The following is a 16548-nucleotide window of genomic DNA, read 5'->3' as shown; positions in this document are numbered from 1 at the left end:
TTCTATGGTCTGTAAAAAAAAACCCTAACAAAAAAAAATACATCTGGTTTTGTTTTGTAAGATGACAGCAACTGAAACTAAAGAGCATTTCTTAAAAATTGGTTTTGAATATCACATTTGTGCTGATTGAGCCCATCATAGTTTGTTTTGAAGAAAGGCTCCTGATGGCATAAAGCACACACACAAAATGGCAAGTTTGTTAGATCAGGTAAATGCCAAGGAAAATGTACTGTATAATGAAATTTAGCACTACCAGTTATTAGTAAATAATTTTTCTGGTCAAACATTCACACATCATCACCATCATCATCATTCTTGTTAAGTCTGCACTCACAGGCACCTTGTGCTCTGCTCCTGCTAGATCTCAGCACAGACAAGATCAGTGATTTGGATGTACGACATGAAACCAGGATCTCTTATGAATAACAATGTGCTGCTCATAAAATACCATCTCTCCAACTTGCTACTGGGGAACAGATGGCAGGTCCTGCCTCCCCAAAGGACTGGCACAGCTCAGCCCCCCACACTGAGGGCTCTCTCACCAAACTCCTCCAGCAAGCTGTTCTAGGGGAAAGAGGAATGCATTCCCTTCCTGGTATTTGGCAGTACTTCTCCATGGCCACCAGAATACTGCCCAGTTGGACATTTTCTCTCGTAGTCTTTTAACTAAAATCCAAAATCTAAAGAAATCTTCTGTCAGCTTTGGCTTAGTTGAAAATTTCACCCTTAAGGGAGCAAAGAAAATAGATCTTAACTAAAATGTCTTTGAATAACAAGTGCAGCCAGTCTCCCAAAAGAAAGGAAAACCAGTCCTCACAGCTCACCCAGCAGCTCCTCATGGGTCTCTGCACACTGTGGGTTATGCAGAGATGTGCAGGATGGAGGATCACCAGCCCCATGTTGTTCCTCAGCTGCAGCTCTTCCACCCTCACTGTGCTGTCTCAGCAGCATCCTGCTCCACTTGGTGCAAACAAGAGAACAGGACACCTACCAATTAAATTTAAAAAATTAAAAAATCTCAAGGGCACCTTCTGAACAGGTGCTGTGTAAGCACGATAATCATGAGAGAATTTTGAACTCAACTACCTTCTACACTCACAGGTACACACAATAGGCTGCAAGTCTCTGCTTCTCAGAAATAGCACATCTGCACAGAGGGAGAACTCAGTACTAACTTCCAAAGCCCTTGCTTGCAGTTGTAGTTACCCCAGTAACGAGGCACATGGGTTAAGCAACTCCTACAACTGGCAGGATGCTTAGGATTTACAGCTGCAGTGTGGTCCCCAAATGGCTCCTCTCAGCAGCTGCACAATGACTGCTTCACTTACAAACCTTCACAGAGACACTTCTATAGACCACAACAAACCAGTTAATTATTGCAGGCCATTTAAGGATAGGTGGCCAGAAGAAACAGATATTATATAACACACATTATTTAAACTCATATGAAGTAAAAGATTGTACACATACTACCTGAGCCAGTGGGGTTCATCCTCTTTCTCTGCTTTGCAGAGATATTCGTTACTTTTCTTGGTGAAAATTAAAACTTGGCACTCACTGAACATCCTATCTTTAAAACTCAGTAAATAAAAACAAATGATATGTAGTAAGATTTTCAGATGAAGTATCTCACTTTAAGGATTAAGGACAGCAAACACTATAGTAAAACAGGCCACACAAAAAAAACTCATTTTCTGAGCTGAAAGGCTGAGTTAACTTGTGTAATCCCACACCAACATTACTAATTAACATTCTCTGAAGATCCCCTTCACTGTGCCCAAGCATCTTGGTGTACATATAGCACATATACACTGTATTTACATCTTGGTGATTTCACCCCACTGACACATGTTTTCTGGGCAACTTACCATGTGCTTCTAGATGTTATTTCTGTTACAGTTTACAGGGGAAGTACTAATATTGTACATCTAAAATACTTACCAGCCATCACCTTAACAGCAAATTTTAAATTATAGAAAAGTTTTAATTTCATGAAAATAAGGAATTACTTTTTTATTACTAGAATTCTCACTAAAATATGTCATTTTCTAAGTATCTAAACATAATTCAGAAATTAAAGAGATAAAAAACTGGGTACAATGCCTGTTTATTTCACCACTCCCCACAGTCCCCTTATGTATGTTCAAATATGACACTCCTCTGAACTACACAACACACATGTGGGTGGTAGATACGAGGAGGTTTTCCAGTGCTTGTTGTAGCACATGTTGTAGCACATACCCAAGTTTGCAGTAGAACTACCAATTACTATTTTTCAGGATAACTAGCACTGACAAGAAAGCAAATACCCTAAATGCCTTTGAAAGTTTTCTTTGATCACACTGTTGCAGATAAACGGTGACAGTTTGAAAAAGCGAGTATTCATCTCAGTGCTGCTGACACACCGAATAAATACCACCACAATATGCAAAATATTTATGATTTAACAGCATTTTTTCCATCAAAATGATCCTGGGTGTCAGGTAAAAACAGCCTTAAGTGTGATTTATTAAGCGTCTCAGTCAGCCTGATGACACATTAGATTTGAATCTTGGTAGGTCAGGATAAATGGCAGGTCCAACTCCAGAGTAGATGATACCACCATTTTCCAAACCTCAGCCTTTCATCAGTGTTTGCCAGGTGTCAACTGCAATGGAATTCTGGGGAGGTTGACTTAAAAAGGAGATAAAACAAACACAATATTCTTAACAAACTGAAAAATTTTCCCAAGGATGAAAGTAAGTCTGGACTGCACTGAACCAATGAAAAATACATCCTGCCCCACCCTGTAACCATTATCTGCTTTTACCACTATGAAAGAACAAAGTAAAAAAAGCCCAGGGCCAGCGTATTTTATTCCTTTATCAGGGAAAAGTTATCCAGAGAAAGTGTAACTTTTGGAGGAGCCCACAGTATCTCAAACAATAACTCCTCATTCTCCATCCTGCTGACAAGGTTTGCTCAAATTGCACAATTTTAAGTACTGCCCAAACCAGTATCCATGTTATTATTTTTTATAAACCAAAAAATAATTCAAATGGTAAATGACCACTATTCATTAAATTGCCTTTTTCTTCAACTGTAAGCATAGTCCTGAATGATGTCAGATGAGGCAGTAAGGAACTGTGAACTGGTGAAGAGTCATAAATAGAAAATGAAAGCACTTTAAGAGTCTTCTTCCATAGGCACCTCCTCTTGTAGCTTCTGCACCATTTTGTCCTCCAGCTGTTTTGGTGTGCCTTCAAAACAAAAAAAAAATTAAATTCAAGATGTTTCTCTAAACCCAAATAACTGTTTTCCTTTCACAATACATGTGTTTATTCTTGGTGAAACAGCCTAAATATATTGTTTAAAGAGTTGTTTGGGAGTAAACCCATCAAGCTTAGGGGTATTTACTGCTAACCTCCATCACCATCTAAAACTGCTCAATTGTTTTAGCAGAAAAACTGATGCTGTTTATACATGAAATCTAAAATGCAGTGTTTTCATCCAGCATGACAAACTGATACAGCTGGCAGTGCTGGCAGAACCTTGCAAAGCACTAAAAATGCATTACTTCTAACAGATCAATGGCCTCCTCACATTAGTTTTTACATAAACATTTAAGTCCTTCTGAATGCTGTGCTGGATGGCAAGTGTTAACTCTCATAGAACAACAAGGAAAAGAAAGAAACAGATAAATTTAAGATTTACATTTGATTCTGCTCCCTGCCCAGTCAGAATTGCAGAACACTGAAAAGGCAGCCAGTGTCTGACCAAGAGATGTATTACATACTATTGTGCATCATTCATTTAACAGAAGCAAAGACAAAGAAATAAACACTTGGTTTTATTCTTTTGAATTCAGATCTTTTTGCTTTCCTCAAAAAAAAAAGCAACAGCTTAAAACAAAGTTTAAATGTATCCTGAGAAGATCTTGTTTCATATATATACAACCTTAGACTACAGATACTGTAAACTGGAAGCAAAAAGTATAGAACAGATTTCTAGTTAATAATGGAGAAATGAAATCATTGGTAATTTTTAGAAAACAAGAACTAATGGAAATATTTTCACTTTTTTATATTACTCCATTAAATGTATTTTTAGAAGTAATTTTTTTTAAATGTTAATTTATGGAAGAAACAGTATTTTCATATAAGTTACAGTGAACTACACAGTGAACTACAAAAAAAACCCCTACTCCCACTATGAACTGATATATTCAAACAACGAGGTTGAACTACTGTATTTTGTATCAATCACTGGCAGAGTCTGTTGAATCCAAATAATCAGTTCAAAGAGAAGACTTAGATAAATGTACAGGTCAGCAAACATGCAGTTTGTGGAGCACCAGGTATTGGGTGCAGATTAAAATACTCAAAGGAAAGGCTGAGTGCAGTACTAGATAAATAAAAAGGTATGTTTGATCCAGAACAAAGGCATTGCTTACATTTGGTGGCAAGAGCAATTCTCCAGATTCAATAGGCAAATTAATTGTAGGGCAAATGCACAGGATTACTCCTCTGTAGAATTAGGCATTTATCCCAAAACTGTGTATGGAAACTGGGGGAAGCAAGTTTTTACCTGCATGGGGAGCACGAAGAAGGTGAATATTCTGTTTGACTTCTTTGATGTCTTCTGCCTTCTGCAACTCTTTGCTCTTCTTTAACCTGAGAAAGGGAAAAATTCAATTTAATTACCTTAAAAGAGATGTACACTTTCATTTTAATCCATAACATCTTTCACTATAGGGATGTATAAGCTGTAAATAACTACCATTATGAGGAAAGAAAGGTAAATAGTTTTTGAAAACCTATTCAAGCAAAGCCCAGGACTGTATCAATTCTGATCAGAAATTCGTTTAAATCTAAGACTGTATAACAAACCAGGAAATCTTAACTATTTTCATTGAGTGTCCAAGAGTTGCACTTGCTTTGACAGCCAATAACACGAAGCAGAGCCCACCCAACCTATTTTACCCCATCACCTGCATGACTGGGTATATAAAAAGCAAATAACCATCTAAAACTTCTGATCATCCTGTTTCTGGAAAGTTTGTCTAATACAGACATGTGACAGCCCCCAGCACACAAACACTTCTCACCTGTTCATAATAAACCTGGCTTGGCGTTTTTGCTTTATTTCCTCCACTCTCTTCATTGCATCAACTGAAATAAAGCAGAAAATGTGCTTACACACCTGCAGCTGAAAATACAGGCTATTTTTACAGAGCAATTCCACCAGCACACCATACACCAGAGGCAACTCTTAAACTATGTAGAGAAAGTTACTCCTTCTTCAAAGAATAGGATAAGGGAACATTCTGTCTACAACTTATTTATGCTTCCACTTTTCTGCTTACACGTAATTTCTACAGTTAACCAACACTACAAAAGACTCAGTTGCAACTGAGTTTTATCACTGCTTGAAATTAGATGCAAGTTACCACTTTCTCTTTTGTGGCATTCATTCATAATATAAGCAGTTCTTCCATTTTAAAGCACTTGATTCTATGAAACAAACTGAAGTGGAATGAAAAAAGAACAAATAAAAAACTGCATCAGTGTGAAAGGCTTACACTGGGAACCTCTTATAAAGGTTTTCAAGATAATAAGAGGTTTTGAAGATAATAATTCAAAATAAAGGAATGCTGATTCTTATTTTCGAACCATTTTCTGGAAAAAACAAACATCAAGGGCAACTCCACACCTGTTCACAACTCAAACCACCCCCACACATAATAATTTGGTCGTGATTCCAGTATTTTCAAACAAACCCACGAAGTGTCAATACTCTAAAAATTAGTCTTTTGAAAACACACTCATGTAGAGTAAAAAAATTAATCTTTAGGGTTTTTTCTAGAATGACTCACCAGTCTTGTTCCACAACTCCCTCTGGTATTTCACTGGTTCATTTCTACGCTTTTCAAACTCAAATGAATTATCCTGTATTCAAAAAAGTAAATATAGATCATATACAGAAGTGTATGTAGAACGATATATTCTTACTATAGAACTCACAAAACTTCATATTTTACATGATTTTTACCACCTTCCAGAACCTCAGTTCCTGGACTTTAACAACCATTAGAAATAACTACACTAGAAGGAAACCAAGTGGAGTGTTTGACCTCAAAGTGTCAGGAGCCACAGTGATTTGTCTGAGGAGAATTATTTACCAAAACATCTCCCTCAGCTATTTTCTATTTAGCAAGACAAGGAGACAGAGCAAACCAGTGTGGAGCAGGAAATACAGAATAGATTAGACAGCTGGAAGGCGAAATGGAAAACGTGTCAAGTTGAAAGCATTTAATGCAGGTCAAATAAGTTCTATTCAACAGCTTGCAATTTAGAAAAGGTTACAAAAAAACCCCAACTACTATTTCATCTTAAGAATATTGAAACAATGTATAAAAATGTGAAATTGTGAAATATTTCACTTGATGACCCTGTGGCATTTGGAGCAGCTGCCATCCCCCAGCACTGGAAAAACAGTTTCCTGACTTTTTTTTAGGCATACTTAGATTTATACCAGTTTTATCTGAGAACTCCTCCCTGCTCAAAGGTTGTTTTTTGTTGAGGTAAAGCTGTCACTTTTGTAGAAACTGTTATTTCCTGTTGTCATAAGCCTATTTGGACACTACCAAAAGCTGGCTTATGAAAGAACTGGTACCCACCAACCTGGAGCACAGCACTAAGTTCACATATTGGTTTTATTCTTAGAATACATCATGTATCTCAAAATTGGAGCATGTTGTCAGTTACTTAGACATTTATAAAGGAATTTTAAATTAAGTTCTTGTAAAAAGGTAATTCAACGTAGCCAGAAACAACCTGAAAACAAGAAACACAGTTACCAAAGGTGCTAATTAAGCTTAGCTTTTCAGAGTCACACTAAAAAAAAAATCACATTCTTCCCCTTGGAAGATCCATAGAAGGCAGTAAATCACTGAGTCAAAATTCTTCCTAAATTGCTAATATTCTGTCAAAAAACAGGTAATTAAATTACAGTCATTCTTAAGTTATTTAGGGACTCTCCCACCAAATGTGAATGTTTAATATTTTTATCACTGAAGAAACTTGGCTTTGAAACTGCTTTTAAGATCTCATGCTGTTTTTGAAACAGTTCTACCCAAGCAAAGACTTTTCCTATACATGGTCTGATTTTAAAGAGTCTTCAAAAGTTAACTATTTTAGGAACCTACACAGAGAAACTTCCTGGGGTACCTGTTAACCCCGACTATCTGACTGTGCAGAAATAAAACCACCAAATGGATACATACAGAGAGTAGAAGATTTATAGATGAAAACAAAGAATGCCTTGGGCTGGGAGTTACTAGGACCATGTGTTCCCAACACAGACATGTCATACTGGCTTCCACTCTGAGGCTGAAATAGGGAGATCAAGTCACAGTCAAGCTGAATGGAGAGCTCACTCTCAAACGTTCTCACATGCTCTTCCACAATTCCTTCTTCCTCCACTTCTTCCATCCCTCAAGGTCATCTAATTAAATGATACTGCATTAAGGCACCTAATCCAGCCTATGTGCAATGGGAAGAGGCCACATTTCTGCCATTTTAGTGTTAATGCAAAGTGTGAACCAATTCTTCTTACCACTGTCAATTCTTTGCCAGCTGCTTTCCGGAATGCTTTGGTCCATCTCATCTTCCTGGGATTTCGCTTCCTTTTAAAGTTTCTGTGGCATTTTGATTTGCAGAATCTAAATATCTTAAAGAAGAAGGGAGGTGAAAAAAAACTTAGCCAAATCATGTTATTTGTGCCCCACTGTAAGTGTGATACCAAACACTTAGGTTGCTCTAACAACACTGCTCATTGGAAATTATAATCCTCTTTCAAATATCAGTATTCTTATATCAAATATTGCTTATTAACAAAAATAATTTGAAGCATTATTATTGTTTCTTCTCATTATAAGGTCAATTTTACAGTTGTCAGGATATGCACAAATACTTACAATTAAACTGATTATAAACAAAATCTGCCTGAGCTGTGACAATTGTCATCTGCAAAAATAACCATAAAATGAAACCTGTAGTATGAATAAACAATTTTCCATAGCTGCCAGCACTTTTTAGATACAGTACCATCCTGGTAACAACAAAATGTCCTCACACCTCATATTGAACACAATACACATACACACAAAAATCTGTTTTCTGGAATGCAGCTTTAAGCCTCAATGATTACTCCACAGGAGTCCCAAGCACATTAGTGAAGTCCTGGAGTGAATCAACTGAAAGCTGTTAAAGAATATGCTAAAATGTTTTAACTGGCCTTTTCCTTTTTTCTCCATTTTTCTACACATTTTACAGAATGCTACTCTTTACTTAAGAATATCCAAAATTACATTTGCTACTCGTGAGTTTTTGAAAACCCTGTTTTTCTACAACCATATTCTCGTTACTGTTGAACAGTCATTTCTAAAGAAAATTAATACAATATATGAAACCTCTAGGTAAAGTAATCCTTTTTCCACACTCTTCTACCAAGTTTTTTCACCTCAACTCAGCAAAACAGAATGGCAGGTCTGTCTGTTTCAGAGACTGTTCACAAGTAACCTGCCCCTGTGCCATCTCTTCTAGAACACACCTTGTGGCCCGTCAGCGCACATGGAGCCCCGAGCTCCGCAGGGCTGTGACTCAGCCGGGCCGCGCAGCCCGCTCGGTGTCAGCTCTGACGTCTGAACAGGGAGAGGAAGCGATTTGCGTCAGCTTCGCTTCACACGGGGGGTTCCGGCGCCCCGCAGAAACCACGGGGAGCACGGAGGAGGCTGGAAAACTACACACAGCAGTTATGTACGGGATTGTCACCGAGGTGCAGAGCCCGGAGCGCTGTGCACGTCCTGCTGTGAGTCACAGCAGTTCGCTGAGTTACAGCTTTCAGCGTTTTTAGCAGAGCCCCACGCGGGAGAGGGACCATCAGCCTCGGTCCGTGTGTCTACGGCCGGGGCTGCTCCGAGCGGCGCCGCCGCCCGCGCCCACCGGAGCCGACACTCCTCAAAACCAGGGAGTTAAAGCACGAGCGTTCTATGCGGCCCTGAGAAGTGTATAAATTCTTACTAAAAACTGCAAACACGTAATTCACCCCCCACTCCTCTGACGGCCGAGGCGCTGCCCCGCCGCCGCCCCGGGCAGTGGGTCGGGCCCGGCAGCGCCTCACGAACGCGGCCCGGCCTGAGGCGCGGCCCGAGCCGGGGGACGGCGAATCCTGCGGGCACCCCGGGAGCGCCGCGGCTGCCGGCGGAGGGGGCCCGGCCGTACCTTGCAGTCGTTGCGCACAAACATGACGCCATGGCCCGGGTAGATGGGGCCCGAGCAGAAGTAGCACTTTTCGATCCGCATGGCCCCAGCTCAGCCCGGCCCGGCCCGCGGAAGGCGCGCTCAGCTGACCGGAGGCGGCGGGGCGGGGCCCGCGCGCCCACAGCGCCCCCTGGCGGCCCCGCCGCACACCGCGCCCGCACAGCCCCGGCCGGGCCCGGCGGCGGCACCGCGGAATGGGACGGGACGGGCTGCGCTGGAAGGGACCACAGGGATCACTCAGTCCGATCCTGGCCCTGTACGGGACAGGCCCAGCAACCACACCATGTGCCTGTGCCCGTCCAAACACTTGTTGGGCTCTGTCAGCCTTGGTGCTGTGCCCACTGCCCTGGGGAGCCTGTCCAATGCCTGACCACCCTCTGGGGGAAGAATCCTTTCCTAATACCCAACCTAAACCTCGCCTGATGCAGCTGTAGCCATTCCTTGGGCCCTGTCCATGGTGACACAGAGCAGAGATCAGTACCTGCGCCTCCTCTGCCCCTCCCAAGGAGGTTGTGACTGCCATGAAGGCTCCCTTAGGTCTCTCCTCCAGCTGAACACACCAAGTGCCCTCAGCTGCTCCTCACACACTTCCCCTCCAGGCCCTTCATCATCTTCATTGCCCTCCTTTGGACGCTCTCTAACAGCTTAATACTCTGGTCCCCAAACTGCCCCAATAGTGCAGATGAGGCCACCCCAGTGCAGAGCAGAGCGGGACAATCCCCTCCCTCGCCTGGCTAGAGATGCTGTGCCTGATGCCCCCCAGGACAGGGATGTCCCTCCTGGCTGCCAGGGCACTGCTGGCTCTGATGCCCCCAGGACAGGGATGTCCCTCCTGGCTGCCAGGGCACTGCTGACTTGTATCTGACCTGCCATTGACCAGGCCCCAAATGCTGTAAGAAAGCTCCATTTATTTACTAGTTGGAGCCACAATTTCTACCTCATTACACCAACAGGTGACTGGGGGGAAAAGGGTGACAAGAATATCTACAAAAGCAGTAATATGCCAAAAACCACACACCCCGTATTCGATCACCACACACAGACATCAGCCACATGGATGCAGAATGCTGTGAGACACTCAGAGATACTTATGCTCATGAAAGTATTAAAAAGAGAGAAAAAAACCCCCACCCATGCACAGAAAGTTGGGATGAAGTATTAGACAATACTGCATCTTCAGATGTAAACTGACTTTTCCCCAAATGACTCTCTGCTTCCCTGAAACACACATTCATATCTTAGCAGAGAAATTGAATACAAAGATTTTATGATCAGCTTGTGTTCAAGCTCATCCAGTTTTTCTTTCTAAATGAAAAATTTTGTTCTAAGTGCGAGAAATTAAGGAAGCTGAAGTGGCTCAGAATTAACAGAAGGATAGACACAGTGACCCAAGGAAATGAAAGCCAGTCAGACATAATTTTTAAATTTCCAGTAGATTTCCTCTAAAATTCAGGCAAAATACCTTTGGATTTGTTTACAGATCTGTAAGATCCAACTCCTCTACAGGGGAATTAATTTTTAAAACAAAATTTGAAGTACTGTCTAAAATCAAAGGCTCTGCACACTATATAGGAACATATTAGTCCTTCTGTTCCCGCTCCTAGAGTTGCCTGTTTATTTTGAGAGGACCTAAATGCTAGGCCCTGTACCTTCCTAAATTGTTTGGAATTGGAGAAGGTCTTCTATTCTTCAATCTGTCCCAGCTCAGAGTCTGAAATCTTCCTCAGCACATAAGCCTTTACCACCACAAATCCTTCTTCTCCATTTAAAAGAAATTAACTACCTGAGTATTTGGTGAAAAAAATCCATGTGCTGAATTGCACGTGCCTTTAGAATAATTTTTGCTTTCTGGTTTCTAGAACAACAACAACAACAAAAAAAAAAAGTCAGCTCAGTGCTGTAATAAGAAAGATGAAAGGAAGAAAGAAAAATTGCTTTAGCACAGTAATCACTTATCAGCACAGAACTTGTCTCCAATCTTTTTGCAAACCAGCCCTCAGCCACATCCTACTGCAGGAGACACTGGCTCAAGCACATGATGGTGGCCAGCACTCCCCACAGCCCTCGGGGACAACAGCTCCAACTGACCCAGAGACAGGGAGGAGATGGGACTGCACAGGGTGTTACTGCCGAGCTGCACAAGGGAGGGAGGGCTCTGGGGTTGGGACAGAGGAGGGCAAACCACACGATAAGAGGAAATACTAAAGACACAAACAATGCAACTTTATGAGGGAAGCTATGAAGACACCGAGTTTACAGCTAGAGGCAAAACCAAATAATAAACAAGTTCTCTAAGGTCCAGGGCTTCTGTGCTTTGACATATGCAATTGAAATCCTCCTTTTTCAGTTTGATTACTTTGAGTTTCCTGCCTCTGACACTTTTTTCCCCATGGGCTCTTTTTATTTCACCAAAGACAGCTTTTTCCTGGCAGGATACCATATTGTGAAGTCTTAGGTGGCTTCTACAATTTAAACAATGTGAATTACATACTGTCACCAACACCTCCAGCAGACAGATAGGATGTGAGAGCACAGTGACATTACAAGCATTTACAATTGGATTTTCCACCCCAGCTCCTTTTTTCACATCAAGACACTAATCTCCTCTTCAAGTACAAGTCATTATGTTGTAAATTTGAAGTGTTTGTGCCTATCTAAAGGGCAATATAGATTGAAAGTTGCTGGAGCCAGAATCCAGATTAATTATGAAAAAAGAATATGTACTTCTACTCCATTTCTAGTTATTCACAGACAGAACTGGGTATCCAGCTGAAAAGCAGCCTGGCTGGAAGAAGAGATTTTGCAGCAAAGCAAGTGGCTCATTTGATTTTTGACACAGCAAGAATTATTTCACCAAACATCTCACCCCAATACCTTAAACTCATAGCAAAGCTCTGACCTGCAAGTATTTACATACTTGTAGAAGTCTCCTAATAGAGCAATAGAACTGTCACATGCAGTTCATGCACTGTCATACAGCCATACAACAGCTGTCACGCACAGGGGCACTTGTAGGGTGGCAGACACTTCTGGAGGTCATTAAGAGCCAAGTCCTGCTCAAAGGAGAACAAATAAATACCAGGTGGCTCAGCACCACATCCAGCTGAGGTTTTAGTGTCTTCAAGGATGAGGATTCCATAACCTTCCTCAGCTTCTGTTCCAATTTCTAACCACTGACATGCTGACAGTTTTTTTCCTAATGTTTAATCTACCCCTTGTGCTCCAGCCCCCTGATGCATCCACTGGACTCGCTTCAGTGTGTCAATGTCTTTCTTCTACTGAGTTGTCCAAAACAGAGCACAGAACTCCAGATGTGGTCTTTTTAATTACTGAAGATAAGAAAAGACTGGGTACCCCAACCTGATGCCTTCATTTTACTAGTGCAGCCCTGGATGCAGTTGGTCCTCTCTGCCACATTTGCACACTTCTGGCTTCTGGTCAGCCTGCTTTGGAACAAGATGCCCACTCCCTTTCCTAAAATGTATTTTTTCAGCTATTGTTACTGCATGGTTATTTCAGACCAGACAAAATACCAAGTCTAACTTGCCCTTTCTAAATTTAAAAAGGTTTAGTTCAGCTCATTCACTTGCCTGACAAGGAACCTCTGAATAGCAGCAGTGTTCTCCAGCACAGCATAACCTACCTGGAAATACACATTGCTCTTGATGGAAGCAGTTATTCTGAAAAATCAGGTTCCTTACCTTTGTAGAAGCAATAGACTTTACAAAATTTATTGCTTGATTCCCCTTGCTTGGAACACACAACATGCTCAGATTAGCAGAATTCTGAATGTCTGATTAATACAGACACCTCTATTGTCTTCTGTGGGTTTGAGCTCCTTCTGGCATCACCCAGAATTCATCAGGCCCCCACCGACTGGGCTGGTCTGTGCAGCCTCAGCCATAGCACAGAGTGGGGATGCATCTGAGTTAAGAAACTCCACAACGCACAGGGGACAGTGCAGAAGGACAGACCGACACTGAACTGAAACAACAGGAAATGTCACAACTCAGTTCAACAATGCTGGCAAACTTCAGATCAGGAATGTTTAACTATTTTATATTAATAAGAAATCCTGGGACAATGCAACATAAGGGAAATTCTTTCCAAAACTTTGTTCTGTTATAGATCAATGTTTTCATTGGAAACTGGATGGAAACAACTTTTCTTGAAAGAACAGTTTCTCATCACTTAAGAATTCTTCCTTGTTTCCTTGGTTTTTAAATCCAGTACTAGACTAGTAAGAATAGTGTAATTTACTGTCAAGAAACATTTACCATGATTTCTCATGGGAGTTTAAAAAGGAACAAAAGTTCTGTCACACAATAATTCAAACAGATAAATCTTATGGCACATTTCAAAGGTTGACATCAAAGCAATTTTATGTAGACTCTCTTTGTAAATAGTTACAAATAATAGGCATGACAGTAATACGACAGTTTCAATATTTAATATCCAATTTAAACATAAGTATTCAAAAGGAAATATTTTTACACCATTTCAGTAGCCACTTAGCTCAGTAGTTGGTTGCGATAATCCTTAAAGTTTTCAGGAACTGGATGGAACTAGAAGCACAAAAACGCCCATTAAAGTTAATGCATGACAAAGTTCCACTGCAACCCTCTGAAAAGCAGAGTTGTATTAGAAGAAATTCAGACACTGAAGTACACTGAAATGTATTGTGTCTTACAGTAGAGTTTGTTACTCTACTGGTTAGAGACATGATGGTAACTACAAAAGGCACTCTGAGTTAACTACAGTAACCCCGGTCGACAAGCATTTTAGAATCTTGGTATTGTGCAGTAGAAAAAACCAAACCCTATATTCATATATAAATTGCTTTTATCTCCGTCCTAGCTCCAGAGCAGTCAAATTATATTGCACTTTTAAAATATTCCGTGCAGGTTGTGATAAAAATCTAATATTTACATATTGTGTTTGTTAAAGAACAATGCATTACTGCATAAAATATTTTCAGAACCAAGTTTTAACACTTATTCTTGTATTAATTAATATAACCAGAGGCTACATCAAATATATATATATTTTTAGCTCCTATTCTAGAAACATTTTTGGTCCTTCCTTCAAAAAATTTGTTATGCTGCAATTCATGTTGATAAGTGGTATCAATACTTGCCTGAAATTGCAGTACTTCAAATACTTAAATAAATAAATACATAATTTCTAAAGAGCAGTAGCTTTGGAGTTTTGTAAACAAACTGCTGTGGAAAGTCTGTAACAAGACTCAATTTGGCAAGTTATGACTTTAATTGGCAACACTTTATAGTTATACAATCTCTGCCAGGGTAGAAAAGAGTTTGGTAGGCACATCTTATAAATCAGTCCAGAAAAAATACCCCAAAAAATACTGATTGTTTCTTAGGTTGTATGAATAAATAAAAATGGTCAGAATAACATGATTCACTGAAAGCAAAACTGACATTTGTGTGACCTGTGGGGGGGGGGGGGGAAAGGAAAAGCAACTCTATTCTTTTTTAAATACAACCTAAAGGAAATTAACAAACCATAAATGAATATATGATAACCAAGATGTACAGGACACAAAGGTTGGCAGATTAAAATGAGCATTACAAATTTGTAGACATACTGAGCTACAGAACTAGTATCTTAGCTGCATCTCACCAGAAGACAATCATCATTAATTTTTCAATCCAAATTTGAAGACATTCTGAACCTGTGTTTGGCAAAAAATTCAGTGCAAAGCACCAGCTCTGATGAAATTTTGCTGACATGTAGGTTGGCCTACAGTCCTGTTAAAACATGAATGGTAATATAAAAGAAACACAACAGCTATATCATTTACACATAAATATATGTATATGCATGTTCTAGAAATTCAAAAGATGTCAGGAGGTCTAACAGGCTTTGTTGGATATGTTTTATATAGTACAGTTGTAGTTTACATGTTCGATTACATGACATACCCCAGGTGCTCTACATGCACACCCCTGTGCTTCTCTGGAGTTTTTTATTCTGCTTTGAATAGCTTTCTTTTGGTTTTCATCCCTAAAAACTGAGAGCAAGGACAAGTGTCTCACAGGCTTTTGTGGAAAACCCGATTTGCTCTGTAAGATTGTTATTGATTGGCGAAATGATTAAATGTTTCTGTTCAAAACCAAGATCCATGTTGGTAACTTGCTGTTAGTAGAGACCAAGAGCTGTCATAGTATATAATTCAAAGGCCTAGTGTGTGTAGTTATTGGAGCCTTCAAAGGGCAAATAAAACCCTTCAGTTCAGAAACCGACCCTTACTTGTTGCCCACAGAATTTGGTAATGAAAATTCCTTTCCTTCCCTTTCCTTCAAATTAGAGAATTAGAGGAAAATCCAGTGCTACACCAAAATAATCCTCTGTCCCATCACTAATAAACTGTATACCTTGCAAGCAAAGGTCAAGGTTGTTTGAGAGACAGAAAACAAAAATTAGTATCAAGAATTGATATAGCCCATTAAATAACTACACAATGTGATTTGTCCATAAGTTAAACAGTTAAGCTGCAACTGTACTATACTTTACCATACATATTAAACTTAATTGTAACTGGGCTAACAGCCACATTTGCTTTTTTCTTGCTCCTCATTCAGTTGTTCTGTAGAGCTGTGCCCATTGGAGCGCACCACCCCCTCAGGGATCCAGGATTTATCCACACACCGTTCCATGCGCTTCATGATGAGGTCAAGCAGCGTTTCAATGGCTTTGCTTACGTTATTCCCATTAGCTGCACTGGTTTCAAAGTATGGTATTCTGCAGAAGACAAAAATACAGACTTACATCACACAGTTTATAGTCACAGAAGAAAAGAAAACAACAACACAGGATTACTGCCACATACTCAGAAATCACAAAAAGGCTGTCGCTGCTGCTCCACAGCAAAAAGACACTGGTCTGAAATGCAAAAGAAATTAATGAAGTGGCTGACACTGTAAGTGGGGCAGAAAGGCAAGTTTTATTGGAGTCCACAGTTTCCAGAGGCACTGGTCAGTATGAGTTCCCAAAGTTATACTCCTGAGGTCTCTGCTTTTTGAAGCTCTGCTCCCTGCAAGAGATGCAACTACTTTGTATGTCCTTGTGTGAAGGTGACTGTTTCTTCTGCTAACACCCTAACTCTAAACTTTCCTATATAAAATCTCAATGCTCAGACCACCTATTCTTTGTCAACAAAAGTTTCTGGCACCTTGGTATTGAAAAGACATTGCTCGTTTTCGTTACTGTGGAGTTGTGGCTC

General features: G+C 40.3%; 2 protein-coding genes across 8 annotated transcripts in view; both read right to left on the bottom strand.

Moving 5' to 3' along the window:
• Positions 1–2837: 2837 nt before the first annotated feature.
• On the bottom strand, positions 2838–9399 carry RSL24D1 (ribosomal L24 domain containing 1). Its single transcript, XM_071568665.1, has 6 exons — positions 9264–9399; positions 7597–7710; positions 5855–5927; positions 5087–5150; positions 4567–4652; positions 2838–3239 (listed from the first exon to the last, which is right to left on the bottom strand). Exons 1-6 carry the CDS (start codon positions 9342–9344, stop codon positions 3166–3168), a joined length of 492 nt encoding a protein of 163 aa, XP_071424766.1. The 5' UTR covers positions 9345–9399; the 3' UTR covers positions 2838–3165.
• Positions 9400–13736: 4337 nt separating this feature from the next.
• Positions 13737–16548, bottom strand: part of RAB27A (RAB27A, member RAS oncogene family) — a 30671-nt gene continuing 27859 nt past the window's right edge. For all 7 annotated transcript variants that reach the window (XM_071568435.1, XM_071568429.1, XM_071568434.1 and 4 more), the window contains one exon: positions 13737–16067. In XM_071568435.1, coding sequence (XP_071424536.1) covers positions 15869–16067 — 199 coding nt within the window. In that variant the 3' untranslated portion in view covers positions 13737–15868. The remainder of the gene's footprint in view (positions 16068–16548) is intronic.

This window comes from Pithys albifrons, chromosome 13 (genome assembly GCF_047495875.1).
Source record: "Pithys albifrons albifrons isolate INPA30051 chromosome 13, PitAlb_v1, whole genome shotgun sequence".
Taxonomy (NCBI): Eukaryota; Metazoa; Chordata; class Aves; order Passeriformes; family Thamnophilidae; genus Pithys; species Pithys albifrons.
This window is presented reverse-complemented; position numbering and strand designations above follow the sequence as displayed.

Bases quoted from the DNA above. Each gene is read 5' to 3' on its own strand.
- RSL24D1 (XM_071568665.1), bottom strand. From the start codon at position 9,344: ATGCGGATCGAAAAGTGCTACTTCTGCTCGGGCCCCATCTACCCGGGC. The intron at 7,711-9,263 runs GTACGGCCGGGC...TTCTTCTTTAAG, and splicing joins TTGTGCGCAACGACTGCAAG to ATATTTAGATTCTGCAAATC. The intron at 5,928-7,596 runs GTAAGAAGAATT...TTTTGAATACAG, and splicing joins CTGGCAAAGAATTGACAGTG to GATAATTCATTTGAGTTTGA.